We start from the raw sequence: 22,707 nt of genomic DNA on the forward strand, positions 1-22,707 counted from the left end.
TTCACAGGGTGACCCGACAAACAGTTGGGTCAGCAGAACGGAGGGAACTACACAGGAGTGAGAAGAAGCAGCTGAAGGACAGGAACAAGGGACAAAAACTCCTTAGGTTTGCACCCTGTAGAAAAAAAAAATTCAGAATCGCACACTCAGCAAATCTAAACAGTTTTGTCCTTATTGGCAGCTTGTGTTTGTGATGTTAAAAATCAGTTTTTCACGAAGAGCTACCTGTAACCTCTTTCCATTAGACAAAAATGTGTGTTTGTCATCTTCTGCTAGGAGATGGCCATCCTTTTGCCAGGTAATACTTGGAGAAGGGCTGCCACTTGCAACACAGTCCATCACTGCAACCTTGTTCACAAGCACAGTCACTTCTTCAGGCAGATCACCATCAGCTCCACTGATGGACGGTGGTACTACAAAAGAGCAAAATGTGATAAGAATACTGTGACTTAGTACCTCTCAGTGTTTTCTGTTCTGTTGTGGGTTTTGTTTTGGTTTGTTGGTTGTTGTTTTTTCAAGATTATAGACCAATCTTTTAGATTGGATTTTTAGAAGAAAGTAGTGAAATCTTCAGAGAATACAGTGAAAGACAGTAAAATCCCAAGAGTAGTTCAGCTGGAACAAATCAGTATAACTCAAAGGACTGCATGAGTACTATGCTTATTCACAGTGGCTGTAAAGAAGAACAGGTGAAAACTCATTTCCCAGTTAGTCTATCATGTTCTTTGTTGTCAGAACAAAAGAGGATTTCCAAGGCAGGACCCCTTCCTAACAATAAATCAGTGTTTTCAGTGGTAGATAGAGAAATAGAAGTGAAAAAATAAATGTTTCCCAAGGCAAAAACCTTGAGTACATCAACAGACAATGCAAGCAGTATACAAAAGCTTTCTGTGCAATGTTTGTAAACAGATCACACAAAATGGACTCTGCAGGCATTCAATGGTTGATCTAAATCATCCATTCCTTTAAGCCTTTGGGAGTTCTGCAGGTATTTTAGAAAACTATGACCAAAATAAGGACAGAGAAGTCTAGTAGGTCAGAAGTTTGAATTGGAAACTGGATAGGCAACAAGAGATACCAAGATAAAACCTGGATTTCTACATATACTTTTGTTTCTGTTGAAGCGTGATAGGGGTAACACAATTGAGCTCCTGTAACAATAACGTAAAAACATACTGAACTAACAATATTAATACTACTTTCATGCAATTCTGTATACTTCTACAAAACTCTAGCACCTTTTATAACCACATTTATTTCTTAGTTTACAAACATGCAGAATTTATAAACTGTAAAAACATTAAGTAAATCTGGACTATGATGCTTCATTAGTTTCCACAGAACCCTTTTTTTGTCATTAAAAAGAAAAGCAGGAAAGCTCACAGAGCACGCGGACATCGTAATGAATGGAATCCTCCCCAGCTTCATTTACTGCCACACACATGTATCTCCCAGCATCTTCAGCCTGTGCCCGTGGAATCTGCAACACTCGGCCTCCTGGAAGGAAAATGAATTCAAGATTTAAATGCAGCGTCAAGCAGTCATTTCCACACCACATCTCACTAGACACCTGAGCAAGCAAATTGATGAATGGTCAGCATTTGTTCTGAATTATAAGTAACTAAAGACTTTTATTTCCTAGCTACTTTTTCTACTGGCAGATACTTGGAATTCAGCAATGTTCATACTGAAATGTTAGAAAAAAGTAATTAATTCCACATAAAGAAATAACATTCTTCAGACATATGCAGCCAGACATTAACCTTCAATTAAAAACAGAAATATTTCTCAGCAAGGTGACAGAGAACTAATAGGCAAAAGTAAATAAGCACAGAATATTCTTGTAAAGCTGTTCCAAACTGAAAAAAATTTACTTCTGAGGCTTATAGGTACTGTTCCTCTATTTCTGTATTCCTACCATTCAGGTACTCTATTCCTCATTTCAAGCATAGCCACATAAATAGCTTCATAAAGAGAGGACATATTAGGAATACATTTTGGGAGTGGTTGTCACTGGTCTCCCAACAGATAAGCAATAGATAGACAAAAAGACATTATCCCCACCACTGCCTTCTTTACACACACCATCCCAAAACCATCCTCTGCACAGAAAGGCTCCCTTTTTGTACTCTCTTTCCCTTTCCCCTGTGAGGTTAAGTAGGAGCTCCTGGCCACTTCTTTTGCTGGAAACATTCTTTCCATGCCTCACTCCCTGGTTAAGAGGCTTTTCTACTCCAATTATGATTTTGCGAAAGCAAAACTTGATAAGGAAATAAATCAGGAACGCATCAGAGAGAAGGTATCATCGTCGTATTTTATTTTTCAACACATCATATGAAAGTTAAATGGTCACATTCACGCCATTTTAGGGACTACTTTTTAAATGAAAGAAGGAAACAGCTTAAGTCCAAGGACTGGAGAGAAACATTTCCTGTCAAGAAAGTCCGAACAGAACATTAAAGCAGTGTTTTGAAGGGGAAAAATTTGTTATTACTATACAAATATTAGCACTAACAGCATTTCTTAAGAGAGTGACATTTTAATACTCACCTGGTAATATTAGTATTTTATCACTAGAGCTCAGAGGATAGCCATCTTTATACCACGTAAGAACTGGAGGAGGAACAGCAGTGGTCTCACAATACAGTGAAAGGGGATTGTTGACAATCACGTCTTTATTTTCTCCACCTCTTCCTGTATCTACTGTGTTACCAGCTTCCCATTCTTTATAAGGCTTTTGGAAACTAGGAGGAACTACAACCAAGGAGGGGGAAAATGTTAGAATTTTTACAGCAGAAACAGCTAGTTTTAAAGTCAAGAAATTAAAAGATACTGTAATTGTTAAATAGCAGCAAGAAAAATTAAGTGTATTAAATTAACCTCTTCCCCAACTTAAATTACCCAGGAAAATTCTAGTTCTTTTCATAAGAATGAACAATTGAGCAATCTAATATTTTCTGAACACTAATAAATAACAGTGCAAGAAGACCTGATAACAAAACACAGAGGGTATTAATCAACAATAATACTTAAATAGTAAGCTATCTGGTTTCACTCAAGCTCTAATTTTGTCTAAGTTTTCAGAAATTACTAATGATTGTTCTCTTGCATTTACACACAGCGTGTAGGCCAACAGGATGCTTATGTCTGGGGCCTCCAAGTACTACTCAAGAGATAAATAAAATACGATGTCTTAATTTAAGCAAAATTGAAACTTTTTCATGTCGTTTAGAGGAAGATCAGAGTTACTATGTGTCCTGGTTTTGGCTGAGATACAGTTGATTGTCATCCTAGTAGCTGGTACAGTGCTATGTTTTGAGTTCAGTATGTGAAGAATGTTGATAACACTGATGTTTTCAGTTGTTGCTCAGTAGTGTTTAGACTAAAGTCAAGGATTTTTCAGCTTCTCATGCCCAGCCAGCGAGAAAGCTGGAGGGGCACAAGAAGTTGGCACAGGGCACAGCCAGGGCACCTGACCCAAACTGGCCAACGGGGTATTCCATACCATGGGACGTCACATCCAGTATAGGAACTGGGGGGTAGGGGGCAGGGGATCACCACTCGGGGACTAACTGGGCATCAATTGGCAGTGGTGAGCAATTGCACTGTGCATCATTTGTACATTCCAATCCTTTTATTATTACTGCTGTCATTTTATTAGTGTTATCATTATCATTATTAGTTTCTTCTTTTCTGTTCTATTAAACCATTCTTATCTCAACCTGTGGGTTTTACTTCTTTTCCCGATTTTCTCCCCCATCCCACTGGTTGGTTGGGGGTGTGAGTGAGCAGCTGCATGGTGTTTAGCTGCTGGCTGGGGTTAAACCACAACACTATGTTATTCCACTGACTTCAGAAACACTGCATATGTCACAAAACATGAAAGAAAGAATAATCAAATAGTGTATTTCTTAAAGATGAGCAAAATATACATGAAAATAAAAATCACACAAAACACAAAAGTATTGGATTAGACCAAGCAGGTGTAAAGAATACAAAATTATAAAGAATTCCAACATCCCACAACATTAGAAAAGGAGGCTATCAGAAGAATTTTATTATCAGAACTCTGTTTACCTTGTATATTTACATCAAATTCCACTTCATCCTCTCCAGCAATGTTGGATGCCAGGCAAGTGTAACGACCTGTGTCTGATACTTGAGCCTCCTTAATCTGCAGAGTATGGCCACTAGTTTGGATAATGATATGATCATCTGGTTTAAATGGCTGCAATGTAATTTTACATGGAAGTTAATACTTGGCAAACATACACTAGAAATAACCATATTTATGGAAGTAATATGATATCATCTCTCTTTTGGTCAAATTCAGGTTCTTTCAAAATCCTTCCTAAGGCAGTACATGTTGGTTTTGGTATTTCCTCTGCTTTGATACCACTCTAACAGAACATCCTTCAGGTTTTGTTAATGCTTCCAGCAAGGCCCGCTTTCAATCTATGCAAAGAAAGCAGTTGCTTAGGACACTAAATTACTGCGGGTCACCAGTTAGGACAGAGTCCTAAGCTAGGTGCTCCTGGGATGGCAGCCTTGGCCACAGGCAGTGCAGCCCATCTCTCCTCTCATCTGCTCTTCCCTCCCCTCAGACCAAAAGCTTTTCCTCCCTGAGTAAGCTTGATCAAGCTCCAAGTTCCTGGAGGCAGTCTTCTTTTCATGGTTGTCAGAAACTCTGCATCTTCTCCTCAGCAATGCCATCCCCATCAAGCAAAGCCTCTCATGACATCTGAATTAAATCAGGCCAATTCAATCCCTGAACTCAACTGGCCAAGTTGATGAGCTGATGGAAAACCTACACATGTAAAACTACTGGGTTTCTATGAGGTGAACAATTCAATCTAACTCACTCTACAGCCACACAACCACTAGTATCTGCTGCCCAGCAAGAACACAGTGTGAACAGAAAACAGATACAGCAGCAATGCAGAGATACACAGAATTAGACGTTACTGTCCCTAGAATTTACATCACACATGACAGTAGAGACTACAGTAATACAACCTGTATCTCTCAGTAATGAAAATAGCATTAGGGAGTCAGCACTGAACTCCTGGCCTGCAGGGGACAATTAATTTAGTCCGTGGATGTGAGTAAAAGCTATTTACCCAGGGGCAACCTAAGAAAAAGCTGCTGGATGGATTAATTGCTCTGACAGTGGCAGCAAGCTGCTTATAGCCACCATCTTTCTGTGGGGACCTCTCAACTCTCCCCAATATAATTTTTCATTGGCAATACAATCACTACACCCAGGAGGTTCTAGAATTACAGCATATGCTTGAAACAGACGGAGGGTGTATACAGTCTTTCCTGTGACTCCAGGCTGTTTCTGCATGCTTGGTAAATCCAGCAAGGGCTGGTCCGGCTGCAGAGGTGCAGCAGTCTGCCATGTGATAAGTGCCCTACCAAGGACAACTAAAGCGAGATATGTTATATTCTCCTTTCTTACAGAAGGGAATTATTTATAGCCAGCCCCCAGTAGACTACACGAGTACAATTCTGTGGTATCGCCCTTCCAAATCACTTCTCCTCCAGACCAATGTTGTGAAGACCACATGTGGCAGGAACCACGCCTCATTCTCCCTCGCAGAGGATCCAGATGCTTTTGTGGCTTTGTGAGCTCTGCCAGAACCAAGTGGGAGGCTCTCTGCAACTTCTGCAAGGGCAGCACTTAGAGGAACCAAGCATGGGGCCATTCTACAATAGGGACTTTACACAATGGCAAAAGACATGTGGTCACACCATGGGATGCTACTGCTAGGCAGGGCCCTCCCCCTTTAAAGCACAGGCCAGTGGCAGGCCCTGGAAACTCCAGCACTGATGTCTCAGTGGCACTGCCAAGCACCCACAGAAAAATTAGGGTGTCAACCTGCAGAGGTCTGGCCAACAGCAAATGTCTTCAGATGCATGAGGGGTGACCCTGCCGGCAGGACAGTGGGAAGATGACTTCCTGCTGACTCCAGCAGTGCAAGTAAGCCTGTTACGCTGCATCAATGTTCATTAACAGCGATAGTGAATATACAGTTATTTCTGTACTGAACATTAGAAGGAATTAAGTTTGTGACTGGCCTGTCCATCCTTGTACCAGCTGATTGCAGCAGCAGGAATGGCATGAGCTTCACACTCCAGGGTGAGGCTGTGGTTTACTTTGATCTTCACTTCTTTAGGGGAGAGACCCATCCCTGGGATATCCCCTTTGTTAATGGTGGGTGGAACTGCACAAAAACAAAGGGGGTGAGAGGAACTTACATCACTTACTGTCTTCAAAATTAACTGGACAAAGGGAAAGCCTGGATGATAACCTCAAGGAATGCAAGTGCATTCCCTCTATAATGTGCCTCTTCCCCAGAGCAGAATTTTTATTTTTTTAAATATATATCTCTGTGTGTGTGTGTGTGTATTTTAAACTATTTTTAGCATACATATTATATATAAAACTATGTAAAACTGTGTTCAACAGTTTTAGACATGTAAACCCAGCTATAGCCTTACCTAGCTATAGCACTTTATTATGTGTTTGGCTTGAATTCTATAAAATTCAGTCTACTGCAGTCATTAAAAAGCATTTTAATGGAAACTAATATTCTCAGAAATGTATGGTTGATCAAGAGTAGCTGGTCAAAACTCAACATTTCCATTCCATTGAAATCCCAGTGTTGCAAAATCTCATTTCCTTCTGAATCAGAATGAAAACAGAACATTTCAATATTCTTAAGCTACCCCCCACCCTGGTCTCATAATTTCTTTTAAATTATTTTAAATGTTTTCAAAGCATTTTCCATTCTTTTTTCAATGGGAAATTTTAAGTTCTCCCTAATGCTTACAGTAACATAATAACTGACAATTGCAATGGCATGGAGGGGGGGTATGTTGCTACATAGCCATACTTCAATAATGAGCTCTTTTGTCATCTTCTCATTATTCCAAATCCAGTGGGGCCTTATTAGGGACCTAGTGTAATTAAAATAACAGCACGGTTACTGTGAGGGAGCAAACGAAAGTCCAATTCAGACTTGGGAGAGAGAGAGAGAGAGAGAGAGAGAGAGAGAGAGAGAGAGAGAGAGAGAGAGAGAGAGATCATGCTTGACTAAGCCCATAATGAAGAGTTTGAGCATTAAAATAGAGTATTAGGCACAGATGCTCAAAGGACAATATGCTGACAGGAAGCCTGAAATGGGAAAGCTTTTGTGCAGATGGTATTTTATGTAAGGATATAAAAATAGTATCCTCCCATTTTACCTTACTCAAGAGAGTTTCCCATTAGATGTTATGGATCCCCTGTCCTCCTTTTTTCCTAAAATAGTTTCTTTGCTCACAAGATGCTCTGCTCACATCTCCTGTCATTGTGCTGCACTCGTCTGATTTGAAAATCATTACCAAAAAGCATTTCAGAAGAAACTGGAGTTCAACGTTTCTTAAATGTCTTCCCTCAGGTGATACAAAGATTTTTAGCCCAAGAGCAGCATTTGTAAAGGATGCAACAGCAAACTTTTCCCGTGTTTTTCCTCAAGCAATGCCATGAGCTAATGCAGATGTTTGCTAAACAAAACCACTAACTGAAATCCTTGTGTTCACCTGGATAGGTAACAATCCAAAGGGAAAAAATAGAAGAATGAAAAAAATTAAATAAATTTGGAAGCATTTCCTTACTGTAGACTTCCACTTCATAGTGTTTCAAAGTTTCTCCAGCCTCATTTCTAGCTATACAGGTGTATCTTCCAGCGTTGTCCTTCTGTGCATTTAGAATCTGCAGGGTTCGACCACCTGCCAAAAGACATCATTCTTTAACAGCATCTATGTTATGCTCTTGCTTCCCAATTACTTAAATAGTTTCTGCAGCCTACTTTCAATCCTTTGGTCCAAATTCTGCCCTTAGATGAACATGAAAAACTGATTGCTTACCACCATGTATATTGTGTAATAAATGTCCATAATTTGTAGGAGTGCTTTGGATCATAACTCCTGCTGCTTACAGATTCTTGGAAAATTTGTTAACAGTTCTGTACAAGAAATTTCTTGAAGGTATTCAGATATGAAGAAGTGATTTATGGTTCTGCACTTCATTCACAGAAAAAGGGAAAGGAGGAGTAATAGGTAAGACTAAGGAATAACAGCCTCTTCAACACACAAGGGTAGATGTGAGTCTCTGAACTGCCATTCTATTTCAGTGCAGTACTTCATAAGAAAGAGGCACTTAACTCCCTCCGAAGAATGGACAGAAGCATCAACCACAATGTGAGAAGTGTAAACATGAATCAATTGGTGGAATTTAGGACTTCCAGTGGCCACTACAACTTTAACATCCATTAATTTCTTTCCTATAGTATCCTGTGTTTGTTTGTGACTTAAATTGTCTGCATTCTCAGAAGTGAGTCACTATTTAATTGGGCTGCAGGTCTTTTCAGACTGCATTCCTAGAAATTGTCCCCCCATGTAGTAATTCAATTCCTTGCTATCAATATAATCTCATTCTTCCTCTGAACACTTGCAGTTAACAATGCTGAAGTACTTGTTCATTTACATTACTTTAGTGTTACCAGTGAAGCTTGTTCCTGTTTTCCACCTCCATAAATGTGCTAGGTAAGAGTTACTCCAGCGATTAAAAATGGCAAACTACTAATGACCTAAGAAAAATTCCACCTCATGATTTTTACTAATGTTGTTGTTTGTATCTTTCTCCATCTGATTTTCATACTTAATTTCAAATTATTTGCATTAATCATTAACTCCAATGAATTTAGATTTACAGAACAAAAGGATAAATACCTGAATACAAATAAAATACAAGCAAATAATCAGTTAATTCTGAAGCACCTAAAAAATATTGTAGTGGCAAGCACTACAAAAGTACAAACATTGCCCTTAATAGAGATATATCCTTGATTTTCCAAAAAAAAAAAAAAACAAACCCAAAACCACAATTGTAACAGGAAACTAAACAATAAAAGAATAAAGTGTTACGTTATTCCTCAATAACAACAAAAATTATACCTGGCAAAATGCGGATATTTCTGTTTGATTCTAAAGGATTACCATCTTTCAGCCAGGTGATTGTAGCTGGAGGATATGAGTAAGCCTCACAAACCAGTGATGTTGGGCTGTTGAGGATAACAGTGACATCTTCTGCATTTCCATGGCTGTCTGCACCCACAATGGTTGGAGACACTAGGAGCGACAAAGTCATTAATCAGTGGGAAGAGGAAGGACCTCTATGAAAAGCCAATTTTCTGTTCTCCTGTTCAGCCTACGAATCTGGTTGCAGCCTTAAATAGCTGGGAGGCACACTGAAGCCCAGAACCAGACAATATTCATCTGCTTTTATGTCTTGTCCTAAAGTCAACAGTCAGTCCGTTTCGGTGGAATCCATCCACCCGTAGCCTTTGTCAAACACAGGTCACCAGGAAGCCAGCCACCACTTCTGGCACAGCAGCTGGCAGACCCACTACTTGATGATCCTGTGAGCAGCACATTGGTATGAGGCATGAGCCTAGGAAACGAGGATGTGAAAAACAAATTCACCATTGTTTGTATTGGGTTATGCAATAACTGTCATGAAAAAAGTGAAGTGCAGATGGTTTCAGCTTTTATGAATAGATCACAATCTGAAGTGCTTTTCAGATACTCCTTCCTTGAATCAAACTAAGCCAATGTACTGTCCTGGTCATTTCATACAATGTCCTATTATAGCTCTGCATTTTCTAGCTCTATATTGTCTAAAGCACAGAACTGCTGTTTCTGTTGAACTACTATTATTTATCAATTACTAAGCTATGAAATTTTAATTGTAGCCAGGCAACTTAAGCACTGCTGTACTTAAAGAACTGCAAAATTCCAACGTGATTATCTGTTTTTTCCTGAGATGAGTATTTGCTCTGCAAGAGCCAGCCCAGCTGTCTTACCAAGTACATTAAGACTGTAACTTTTGCTCTTATCTCCAGCTGTATTGGATGCAATACATGTGTATCTCCCTGTGTCAGTGACTTGAGCATCGGTGATTTGCAGGAAACGCCCATTGGACAGAAACTTGTGATCTTCATCATCAGTTAGAGATTGCCCATCCTTTACCCAGGTGATTTGTGGTACAGGGTTCCCTTAATGGAGTAAAGAAAATTGCAAATATTAGTTGTTGCATAGCCTCTAGGATATGCCAAGATTTCTGAAAAACAGACAAGTACAGTCTCAGGTGCCCTTTTAAAATATATCCTTTAGGGAGATGTTTTGGAATATGTATTCTAAACTCTTTGAACCTCCTCTTAAATTCAACAGGCCTTTGGAGAAGAAATATCACAGCAACTGCCCTCTTGGTTACATTTTATACAACCTTTATAAGCAGGAGTGCTTAGTCCTGCTATAAGCACCATGGTTAAATCAGAAATTTAAAAATTTCACTGAACTGAAAATTCCATTAAAAACAAGCTGTCCAGAACCAATGATGATTGACACCGTGGGTTTGGTCAGTAAATATAAGTAATATTGTATACTTTTACCTATCACTTCACATGTTAGGGTAACTCTGTGTTTCTCTTTCACTTTCACATCTTCCAATTTATTTTCACCCACAATCCGTGGAGGCACTGCAAACGGACAAGATTACAACGTCAGCAAGTATTACTTACAACCGATTTAAATACAACAAAGACACGCTCAGGCTATATCTCAGTGTATGCTTCCCTTAATCACATCAATCAATGAACAGCTCAGACCTACCAGAAATGGGTCCAGATGTGAGACACTGTAGAGGCAAGCTGCCTGGACAACAGCTACACACTCTGTTCTGCACCCCTTAACCATACAAGTCCACACAAAAGGGCAAGAGAGGAACACAGACCCATAAAGGACTCACCTGACTTCATCTTCAGAGCTAGAGAGATACTCGGGGTGCTAAGGAGTATCATCTGTAGGGCAGTATTTCTGAGTATGATCAGTAGGGCAATGGTGATGAGCACTTGTTAGTGGAGCCAAGTTTGATTGTATGTACCAGCAGATTTTATAAATTTGTAAACCAGTTCTATCACCCATATAAAGCAGCAAGTGATTTATTTGTTCAAAACCATGTATTTAAGAGTTGTTTGTTTTCCAACAGTAATTGAAAGCATCTATCTAGAACTCTAGGGAAAGAACTGATTTATTTTAAAAAAAAAAAAAAAAAAAAAAAAAAAAAAAGGTCATCTTGTCTATTCACATACCATGTGGATTTTTTTTTTTTCCTTACCAGCATGCTCAGAGAGTACAGTAGATTACAAACAAGATGCTGTGTAAAGGCACACATGTTTTTTATGCAAATACAGCTAATTCCATACAGGCAGATGAACAAACCATATAGGTCTAAAAAGGCATCTTGCTGTGGTACAAACTATGTTTCTCTAGGGAAATAGAGGACAAAACCATAGCCTTAAAATACCTATCCACTCCCCAAATAGCTAACTCAATACAAGGAAACTCTTACCGTATGGCTGACCACCTGATGACATGTTTCCAAATAATCTTGGTCAACAGGACTACACAGACTCATGTGCTTTTGGGTGAGGGAGACCAGATTGTGAATGTGTTGGTGAGTCACTGTGGTGGTTAAGAGCTCTGATCAACTATCTCTTTCAAAGTAGAGGCATTTGTAGATTCAGGTCAAAAGAAAATGGCACTACAAATCAAAGTAGGCATGGGGTGTCACAGGTTGAAAAGGAGACCTATAGTTATAAGAAAGCAAGCCCAATCTCCAAGAGATTTTGGAAAGTTTTATAACAAAAATGAGGGACTAGGGAGCCAGATACTACACTTCAATAGTCCTACAAAATGCAAACTTTCAACCTAGACAGAAGACCTAAAGGAGAGGAATTAAAATATATTCAGCAACTTATTTGTGATCTACCACTAAGTTGGAAGCAAAAATTTTATAAAAATAAGAATCTTGGTAATAGGCACAATTCATTGTCAACAGAAAAAAATAATGTTACACCAGATTTTTTATACTAATGAAAGGTACGAACAAGAGTGAAGAAATAAAAAAAATTGAAAGAGGTTTGCATCTCACTTGACTGGAATGGCAAAGATACTACTTCAGCATGGCTAAAAGTTGGCCTCTGAACAGGACATCTGGTGAGATGTAGGTTAGTAGAATTTAGCATGCAGGAAGATGGGGCCAGTACTGGCACTCTCACCAGCTTGTGATGCAGTTATGATCAAATTCTCTGCTGTGACTGTACAAGCAACACAAAACAGACTTTTGTATGGATTCTAGTATCCAAATGCAATGAGACAAAGATGCATCAACCAGACAAGGAATTAGATAGGGGGAAAATACAACCTAAATGCATACAGTTCAGGACTTTTAAGTCAGGCCAAAATTCACTATTAATAAACAAACAGAAACTCATCACTTTGGCCCCAAAATAATACAGTAAGATGTCAAAACATATTAATTTCAGAAATATGACAAAGCCACACCAAACACTTTGCAAATATATAAATATTATGCTTATTACACCAAGTTCTCCAAGCAAACTGGCTCGCCTGTTGCACCTCCTACAATTTAGAGTAACACTGGTATGTCTCTGTACAGTTCCTATTTACAGTATGCTGGTGAATATTCTGTGTCACTATAAGGACACATTCCACTAAGTTTCCTCTAGAAAGACAAAGAAATTACTGCGGGAGGGAAGATAAGACTGAACAATGGAATTTTCTACTTAGCCCACTTGAAATCAGCTTCATGGAGCATTTTTCTTCAAGGCAAACAAAGCCCATGCAATAGAGATTCCCAGAACCCTCAAGAACACCCTGCTACTAAAACCCTCCAAAGAAAACAGTAAAACAATGAATGCTTTTCAGTGTTTATCCATCTCTTCCATTCTATGAGACTTACACTTCCATGAGCTCATCAAATAAACATGAACTGACATGAATGTGAGTTATCATTTACAGGCTGAATATGCATAAGTCAGCTGAAGGCAAGGGAAGTTTGACAGCAGTCAGCACCTTAGAGAAAAGAAACTTACAGGAAAATTATATACAGTAATGCTGTAAAACAGCCTGCATCAGGCCTAGTAATTACTAGTAAAAGTAACAAATAGTTACTAAACCAAAAAGCAGTATTTTCTGGGTAAAATACTGTTTGTTAAAAATAAGTAACGTGACAAAATTACACAATAATGGTTCCCAACAGCCATCTAAAGAGCTTGCTGTACCAGTCCTTGTCTAAATACGTTAGCAGGAGTGCCTACTACTACACCTGGTTTATATCCTTTACAATACCGAAGGCTCTACTGACTGAAGGTTTGCACTGGATCAGAGATCTCTATTTTGCAAAAACAGTTCCAGCTCCAGTGTTTAATTTCCCTGACGGTCTTGGCTTTGCCTTCACATCTTTCTTGCAACACATTTATTATCACCATGCCACTCAGCTATACATATTATACCCAGTGCTGCACAGTAATGCTAGTTTTAATTCATGAGTATTATCGCATGGGGTTGCACCTTTCTGCATTTGACCATTAGATGCAACAGATTCATGTGAATTTCATATGGTTTCCTGGGGCTGTAGCTTTCTTTTGACTTAAACCAGCTTAAATTCAGGCCAGTGCCAAAAGAAATAGCACTGCTCCCCTGACCACTCACTCTTGTCATCTTCCTTTCACCAACAGTGGCATTTATAGGCTGTGGTGAACCAGCAGGAACTGATCTGGCTGAAAACTAACCTGACCAGGAAAACACAAAAATCCACCTTTCCGGATCACCTATAAACTGATTCACCTTTTTCATCTTGCCCAAGGAGAGTGAAGCTATGAGCAACAAGAAACAGAAGAGAGGATGGGAGTCTGGCTGTAAGCATCTTCCAGACTTCTATCCGACTGAAATAACAACCTAACTGAAGCCAGTTACATTGACATAGGTCCTTTTCAGAAAAGAAACAAAACACAAAACAGAAGAAGCTGCCAGTTATTCCAAACTATGCTTGAAGAATCTTCATTTTAGAAACTAAATGAAAAGCAAATTCAAATGTAGAAGTAAATTCTCTTTAAAACCTGATTTTCTGACCATGTTATCGAATTCACTTTTTTCCCCCTAAGGACATATGTTTTGGCATAATAATTTTTGAAATACCAGCAAAGTATACAGTAGACCCCTTTATCTTCTACTGTAATAAAAATTATCACACACTTACCTAGAATAGAAAGGTTAAAATCCTTCCTCACCTCTCCTGCAGCATTGGTTACTACACAAGTATATTGACCTTCATCTGATACACTCGTGTGTGTCAAACGGAGCGTCCTGCCTCCTGAGGAGAAAGCCAAAAAACGTACCACCATTAAAGTCCTGTTTCAACCAACATGCTCCTAAATTGTCTGTGCTAACCCTTAATTTTTTTTTATGTTGTGGTTAAATTTACAGCTGAGGATTTTTTTAACAGAGTCTATTTTTTAAGGTGCTTTGTTTTATTGAACAAACAGTAAGAGAAAGTGACTGACCTTACTCCTACTGCAATCATTCGTATGTCTGCTCAGGCCCTCAGCTCCTCAGTGCTTTTAGATCTTTGCTTAATATTGATCATACTATTCTTTCTAGTCAGTAACTTCTAAACTACCCAGACATATCTCTTCTTTTTGCTCCAGAAATTACATTTAAGTGAACTTTGAGGCATTCAGCCATTTTCTGAGAATTTCTGGAAGAAGTCAAAGACCAATCAGAACAATCCCTGAAAACTTCAAGATGCAACTGTAGAGTTTGTGCAGAGAAATCAAACCTGCTATACACAGGTCACTCAAACTATGTGCAGGGGTACAGTGCATACATAATTCATTGATCAGCACAGGCACCTTGCATGTGGCAGGAACACTGCATTTGCAATATGCAGTATTTGTGCACGTACTTCTATGCAGGAAATTTTGACAGAATGCAGTGTCTCAGCAGGATTTTTGTCCACGAGTACTTTGCTATACTGAGAATCTAGATGACTATACAGGAAAAATAAAGCCTCGTCAGAGTAGGGGGGTGTGTACACATAAAAATAAGTTTATTTTTATAAACATACAAACAGTCCTTAAAGGTATTTTCACATTTTACAGACAAGGAATAAAATTCCACTCCTTTCTTCTAGTGTTTGTATTAATTGTCACCTGTTATTGTTATTGATGGCACAACAGTACTGGTTTACATGTAATGTTTTAAAATAACAGATTTCTCTTAACACTGTAGCAGAGCAGCTGTCAGAACACATTTGCACAGGCATACTAGTTTAAAAGGAAGAAGATGTGCAAGTACGTTTGACCAAAGGACCAAGAATATCCCCACTTTGCCATAGCAGAGTAACTTCTCTTTGCTTCCTGTTTTGGAGAGGAACAACAAAACAAACATCAATGAGCATTTAAGTGTGAAAACAAAAGTGGTGGCCGTCCCTCAGCTTTTTCCAGTTTCTCATTAGCAGCTCTCACATTAGCAATCATTACCACATAGTACATCACTTCTGAACTGTGTATCTCCTGTCTGCGGATATCCACAGGGTCTCATTATCGGGATATATCCCAGAAATGCATGCTCCCGCTCACATGCTTTGAAGGAAGAAACTGCTGACCTGGTTAATGGATATGCCTCTGCCCAAGGAATTCTACCTGCTGGAGGGAGTACTGTGAGACTGAGGAAGGCTCACTTCTTGCAGCCTCATGTCACCCTGATCCCTTCTCCCATCCACACCCTGAACAAAGCCACGTAAGAAGCAAAATGAAGCAGATATCTGCCTGCAGGAGACTGTAACCTTCTCTGGTATCACATACCATAGCACACCCCGGGCTCCAGTGCTGAGGCAGGATATGATTTTCTAGATATAGCTAAAACTTAATAAAAGCTTTTTTCCTTCCTAAGATAGTATGCAGCTTAATGCATGGTCTGCAAGGAAAGCAGGTGTAGTATGGTGGAATTTTCCACACCCCCCCCTTTTTTTTTTTTTAAAGGATACGTAGGAAGCATCATCAAAAGGAAACATCAGCATAGTATCTATATTAACAAATTAGAACTTGCCAGCAGTGTGTGTCCACACATTTAAATCATCTGCAATGCCAAGCATGTTTTCAATCAACAGAACCGAAATCTTGCTTTGGCAAAGTATTTTACCTCCTAAATTAGTCGAAGACGGGGATTTTCTGGTGGTTGTTGTTGTTTTGGGTTTGTTTTTTTTTTTTTACAGCTGTACAAGCACAAATAAATTCCTAAATGCCATGTTGTTACAGTTCACTACCATAACATGCAGTTTTCTGAAGAACTGTGCAGAAGCACAAAGTTTACTGGAAAACAAAGTGCTGAGTTCTGGCCTGTTTCCCCACTCCCACTGCAGCTAACATTCGGAGAAAACAAACATCTTTTTGTCTCTCACCCTTCCTGACTCTGCAATACAGATGGTGATATTAGTGTGGGTGTAGAAATCAACATACAGAACACAAAGAAGCAAGCCCAGAAGACATTATTTTTGGTGATGGCAACTTTGCACAAAAAGGAACACATACCAACTCAGATAGTCAGATTTATACCGGATAATAATCAGACACCCACTCCTTTTTCCATGCACCATATGTAAGAATGGGAAAGCAGACGACAGGACTACCTGTAATGTTAAAAGCTACACTGATGAAAAAAATCCTGAAAAAATTCAGTTTCAAATCCAGTCTTAGCTGAGCTTCTAAACACCTTCCAGTTCCTTTACCTGTCTGATACCTTTCTTGTGTCCATGCTTTGCATGGTGGCTATGTCAGAGTATAAGAAACTTCATCAAAGCTTATTTTAATGAGATTTCTAGCCGTGTGTGGCAAGCCCAAGATCAAAGAAACATCTTGGTTGTCGTTTATACATCTCACTTGTAACCAGATACTTAATTACTTCTATGCATTCCACAAAGCTGATCCCCAAACACATGAAATCAACACAAAATATATTGCCCACTTGGTACACTTTTCCATTTGTAACCTCAAAGGCAGCTAACTCGATTTCCTATTGTAAACACAAAGCTTTAACATCACTGCAGCTGCCATTCAAGTACTCTCACTTCCCTGTGGTATTGTAGGAAGGTGGTTTACAGGAACAGGTACCGAGCCCCTCCTATTTTGGACACCTCTGTCAATTACTACATAAAAAGGCATCTGAACTAGTTCTTTGTAGGTTATTCCAGCTTGAAAATTGAGATCCCTGACAAATTGCATCTGTTTCTCCACTTGCCTATCATAAGTTTCTCCAGATCCCTTGGACAAGTCTTCTTGTTAATACAGTGTTCTGTGCTATCTTTGACTGATGACCTAATTCCAGCTTTTATTAGATGACATTAGATCAGATTCAGTTAGCTCCAAGGCCAGGGAGGTATTTACATGCATTAATTTCCGACACTCATGAACAGGTTTCCCTTTGTTTTTATATACAGACCCACAGAAATGAAAGATATGTTTTGCTTATTGTCATTTGTATTCATTCTCTCCTAAAGATTTTTCCTCTTTAAAAGGTAAAATAACTGTGAAGAGGAAGATGTAGAGAAAACTAACCAAATGAGAGAGCTAATGGAGTATATGTATTGGTCCTGACAAAGCAAGATGTTACCATCTGACACAGTTCTGGAAATAAGCATTGGACTAACATACACTAACAGCCAGAATTATGGCTTATTCCATGTCACAGACCGAACAGTTACCACACCTTTGGCCCAAACACATAAAGATTGGTAACAACTTTAAAAGTTTACATTAGCAATTCACCAGACACTCCAGCCAATGTGACCCCATTTACTGAAAAGCTTGGCATTGAACAACAGTTTCTCTTCTCTCCCTGTCTTTACAGCTTATTAAACCAAACCTTCTTTCATGTGACATACCTGCACTGTAGATGCAGAGGGCCCTTCACCCTCTTCCCTGTTTTTTTGGTTTGGGTTTTTTGGGGGTTTTGTTTGTTTGTTTGTTTTTAAATAACTACAGCTTTTGTACCTGAGAGGATTCTCACTGAGTTGTTCAAAGTGACAGGCCATCCGTTCTTGAGCCATGTTATTGATGGCAAGGGAATTCCTGAAGCTTCACAAACCAGAGAAATGGGATTCTTCTCCACAATGCTGATGTTTTCAGGCATCTGCAGGGAACCAGCAATACTTGGGGGAACTACAGAACAGAGTAAAGAAATGCCATGCTTCAGAACAAATAAATATTAATTTTGCTCTCAAAACATTCGGTTATCCAAATAATAATTCACTGAAGCTAAAATAAGTTTGGCAAGTGAAGAGCTATGAAACTGAGACATTTAATACTACATGTTAATGACAATTTCTTACTGTGTAATGGCACGGAAATATTAAAATTAAATTCTATCAGTTCTATCACCTTTATTTTATGGCTTAAGTTCTATAGTGAATAAATTTATAGTAGTTCTGTCCATTCTATGCTAATTATAATTTCCTGTATCTAATGAAACACTAGGGAAAATTATAACACTGACAGAATTACATGCTTTTTCTAATGGAAAGAACAACCCCCTATTAAAATAACTACCACAAATTTATTTTTAGCTTTTCTTTGCTAGAACTAAGAATATTTCCACTTTGGAAGCAGTGGAACTGGAGTTCTGCAGTTCTGCAGTTCTACAGTTCATACTTTAGAACATAAAGCCTGGGGTCAAGAATTGATGACCAACATCCTTCAGCACTCTGAGTAGCTTGAGGACGTTTGAAGTTTCTCTCTACTGCCCAGAAGTTTGATAATAGAGTACAGCAAATATTCCAAATAAAAAAAGAAAACTGGTAAACAATTTTTGTATCTCATTTTCAATAATAAGAATTCCTGTGTTTACTTTCACAGTAAAACATGAATATTCAGTGTTTGACAAAGCCTAAAAAGTCAAAAGCAAAAGCATTACAGTGGCTGTAAGATACTGTGATGTTCTGATCAATGCCATCAAGTCAAATTATGGAGATGATTTATATTTGGACATACCATCTTTAAATTCTTCTGATTGTGCAAAATGAGAGAACCTGATAATTAGATACTTGAGATACTCGCTACCCTCCAGTAACAGTCCTCTGGTAGCTGCTACTAACAGGGAGTTCTTGGTTTAACCTTGATTTCTATCTCCCACAATAGAATACTTCATACCATGACACTCACTCCAGTATCATATAAAATTATACCATATCTTGGTTTTCTTCTCATGGGAGATGCAGCAACTAGGGGTGGATTCATATTAACAGGGAGAGAGGTAAGACTTCAAAATATTCAGAACTTATAAAACTGGATTTGGATTTTTGTAACACTGCAATTGAAACTGCATCACTGACCTGCAATTGAAACTGCATCACATGTAAAGCTTGCAACAGATATAGGTGGTGCATTTAGGTACACAACTATTTCTTGGATGTCCTTGGGTGAATTTAAAGGTCTAATTTGTTTCTGTTATGCCTGCCCCATTTTGCACGTACTTACCATGAACATTTAAATCGTATTTTCTGTCAGATAGCCCTGCCACATTGGCAGCAACACAGACATAGCGGCCAGTGTCTGACACCTGGGCATTTTTCAGTTGAAGAAAGCGACCATCATGAAGTATCACTATGTTTCCTCCACTGACCAGTGGATGGCCATCCTTCATCCATGTTATTGCTGGTTCTGGAATGCCCTGTACCTTGCACTCCAAGGAAATTTCATTTCCTTGGGTGATGACAACTTCTGATGGGTGGCTACCACTATTTAATATAGTTGGTTGAACTATGAAAGAAAAAGAAACACAGTGTGGAAGTCAACTGGAAGCTACATTTCAGGATCTTCACCTGTTTCTGAACAGAACAACAATCAAGTTTGCCAGATCAGCATTTTAATAAAGACCAGTTGCTGCAGGTTACTGCTGGCAAATCAGTTAGGAGCACTGTGCAATTCTTAGCATTTTCCATGGGACCGAGGCAAAACGAGTCACCTCCTCTCCCCTCACCTCACCCTATAAAGTAAAAATGTTTTTTAAAATGTAGCTTACAGGCAATTTTACAGATGCAAACAGGAGAAAAAATTAAATTAAAAAAGATTGCCCCAAATGCTGTCAATCCATGCAGCTTTTTGAAGATTTTCTCTTTCATGGGATTGTTTAAAAATACCTCCTTTTATTCCTGACCAAAACACAGAAGCAGCAGTAAAATCTAAGGGAAATCTAAGTTCAATTAATTGTCATCACTGCTACAGTTTGGCAACAAGAAACATTACACTACCTAAAGGGGTTACATCCTTGTAATCATCTGTCGTCAAATGAACTTTCAACAGGTATATGCAATGTCTTGGTCAAGCTCCAAGTCCAGATTGCCAAAATTTTAATTACTTAACATTCTCCTCAGAGTACCCTTAAATTGTCCTGTAGCTAGACATTACTCTCTGAAAATCTTGCAGCTTAACATCACTGTACTGATAACACTTTCATAATGTAACTATTGCAGAACTGGTAAACTATGAACAGAATTTTTCATGGTAACTTACTGTATACTTGCAAACTGTATTCTTTCTTTGCACTTCCAGCTACATTTGTAGCAATACAAGTATAGGATGCAGCATCAGACTTTTCAGCAATTGAAATTTGTAGCTGTCTGCCTCCAGACAATATCCGCACCCTTCCTGAAAGGTCAGCCACCAGTGGAGAGCCTGAAAGAGACATTCTTTCAGATAAAAAACACCAAAAATGGTAATGAGCTTGTTCACACGGTGTAAAGTTGACTGGCTCATTTAAAAATTACTGCACGCCACAATTGTCCATTTCAGAACTGCTCTATTAGAGTTTTTCACAGACATCAGAAACTTCACACAAGCAGTTTCTGAAGACTTCCCATATTAATTGCTGACTTCATGACACACAGCAACCTGAGCTAAAACACAGCAACTCTCACCACACTCACATCCATCCAGAAAGTTTTGGATACTTCCACTGAGCAGCAAATTCAACACTTTCAGTAAAATCTGACTCATTGTCCAGTATATAATTATCTCACCCAGCACAGCCAGTGCTTGGAAACATATAATTTAGTTTTCACAGCCAGGCCATCTGTGTGTTTTCTGTCACACAGCACATGCATAGACTTCTGCCCAGGAAATCCTCAGCAGAAGCATGACAGCAAAATAATATTGCACTCTCTGAGCAGAATTTTCAGTCTTGGAGACCTCAGGTTAGGCAGCTATCTTTATCTCTAAAAACCGCAGGGAGACTTTGTGACAAAAGGAATACACCTGCCACTGATAATTCTTACAAGCTGAATTTTCATTTCCCACTTGTGCATTTAAAACCTGCTCTATGAACAAGTGCACCAAATATCAAACATGATGAAAAATCTGACTCTTGCGTAACATTCAAAACTATACTACTTTCTAACTGCCTTTCTAGACTTTCCAACAGGTTTAAGTTTCCTTTCGGCCATTTAAGTGTACACACCTTAGCCTTGCAGTACATTATTAGAACATGTCATAATGCCTTTTGGCTTCCAAGAGACAGGGTTTAAAAAGAACTTGATAAACTTCATTTTCTTTGACAATTTTATGCATTAGAAAAAGTGTTTTTTAATTAAAATCTGCTCTTTCCACAACCCAAAATTAAGGTAGGCACATACCACACTGAATTGTGCTGTTAGAAAAAGACAGATGAATAGGTAAGATTGATTAATTACCACACTAGAAGAGTTCAACATCTTATTTTGTCTAATATTCCCTCTCCAACAGTGTCCATGCTTAAAAGAAGGTGCTAAAAATACCTGCTTTTGTCTACTGATTCATAAGAAGATGTTTGTCAATGTTACTTTAACACCTAAAGCAAAAAGGTTGCACAGCCTACTCAAATATTAAGATGGGATGAGAGAAAAGTTCAGTAAATCGCAAAAGCAATTATGACAACTAGATGCGTTTTCATCACTTGGTAGTATGCCATGGCTGCAAATTTAAAAATAATTCAGAGAATATGTCTATGTTATGCAGTGGATCACAGGGGAGAGACCCTTGACTCCACACCACAGGACTTCAGTGACTCACAGCCCTGCCGGCTGGGATCCACAAATACATCTTGATGCTGCCTTGCTGCACCACGGTAAATAAGCATATTGAGAGGAGTTAAGTGCTTCACAGTCCATTTTTAAGTCAGCTCAAGAATCTCTGCACTGTGCTTCTGTTGCACACCTTTAGGATTAACGACACCTAATACAAGCAGAGGTGAGTTAGAGAAAAGGGGATAATCTACTACTGTAGTTCATTTTACTCAATATCAGGACTGTTTAGATATCTGAACGCTTGAACTCCTCAGAATACACCATCTAAAATGCCCACAGGAAAAAAGAAAAACTGGCAGGTCAGAATTATCACATTTGCTTTATAAAACGGACAATGGGCAGTTACCCACCATTCTTTTTCCAGGTAAGACTGGGTGGTGGGATGCCACTAGACTCACATATCAGGCTTATCAAGCTCCCTTCAGTTACTGTCAGTTGAGAGATGTCATCTGAGCCATAAATACTTGGTGACACTGAAAAGAAATGCCAAATAATTGCAGCATTTGAAACACAACATTATCGGCCAACAGCAAGACCCAAATGACCCTCATACAAATTTGTCCTGTTATACTCTGAAGCAATTACAAGGACTGTATTCTCTTGCTGACAACATAAACCAGACCCTGGGTAGGGAATAATATACTTGCGAATGACTGCATCTGTCCTTCCAGACTCTGAGGTCT

At 38.9% G+C, this 22,707-nt stretch overlaps 1 protein-coding gene across 1 annotated transcript in view; it reads right to left on the reverse strand.

Moving 5' to 3' along the window:
- The window catches only part of HMCN1 (hemicentin 1), a 203,760-nt gene that overhangs the window by 56,298 nt on the left and 124,755 nt on the right, over positions 1–22,707 (reverse strand). Inside the window, exons 43-56 of the mRNA XM_049809134.1 lie at positions 22,375–22,497; positions 20,478–20,639; positions 19,443–19,724; positions 17,961–18,128; positions 14,171–14,284; positions 10,500–10,586; positions 9,912–10,103; positions 9,004–9,177; positions 7,663–7,776; positions 6,082–6,227; positions 4,078–4,228; positions 2,551–2,754; positions 1,384–1,497; positions 226–413 (exon numbers count right to left, since the gene is read on the reverse strand). Coding sequence (XP_049665091.1) covers positions 226–413; positions 1,384–1,497; positions 2,551–2,754; positions 4,078–4,228; positions 6,082–6,227; positions 7,663–7,776; positions 9,004–9,177; positions 9,912–10,103; positions 10,500–10,586; positions 14,171–14,284; positions 17,961–18,128; positions 19,443–19,724; positions 20,478–20,639; positions 22,375–22,497 — 2,219 coding nt within the window. The remainder of the gene's footprint in view (positions 1–225; positions 414–1,383; positions 1,498–2,550; positions 2,755–4,077; positions 4,229–6,081; positions 6,228–7,662; positions 7,777–9,003; positions 9,178–9,911; positions 10,104–10,499; positions 10,587–14,170; positions 14,285–17,960; positions 18,129–19,442; positions 19,725–20,477; positions 20,640–22,374; positions 22,498–22,707) is intronic.

This window comes from Accipiter gentilis, chromosome 8 (genome assembly GCF_929443795.1).
Source record: "Accipiter gentilis chromosome 8, bAccGen1.1, whole genome shotgun sequence".
In the NCBI taxonomy this organism is placed as follows: Eukaryota; Metazoa; Chordata; class Aves; order Accipitriformes; family Accipitridae; genus Astur; species Astur gentilis.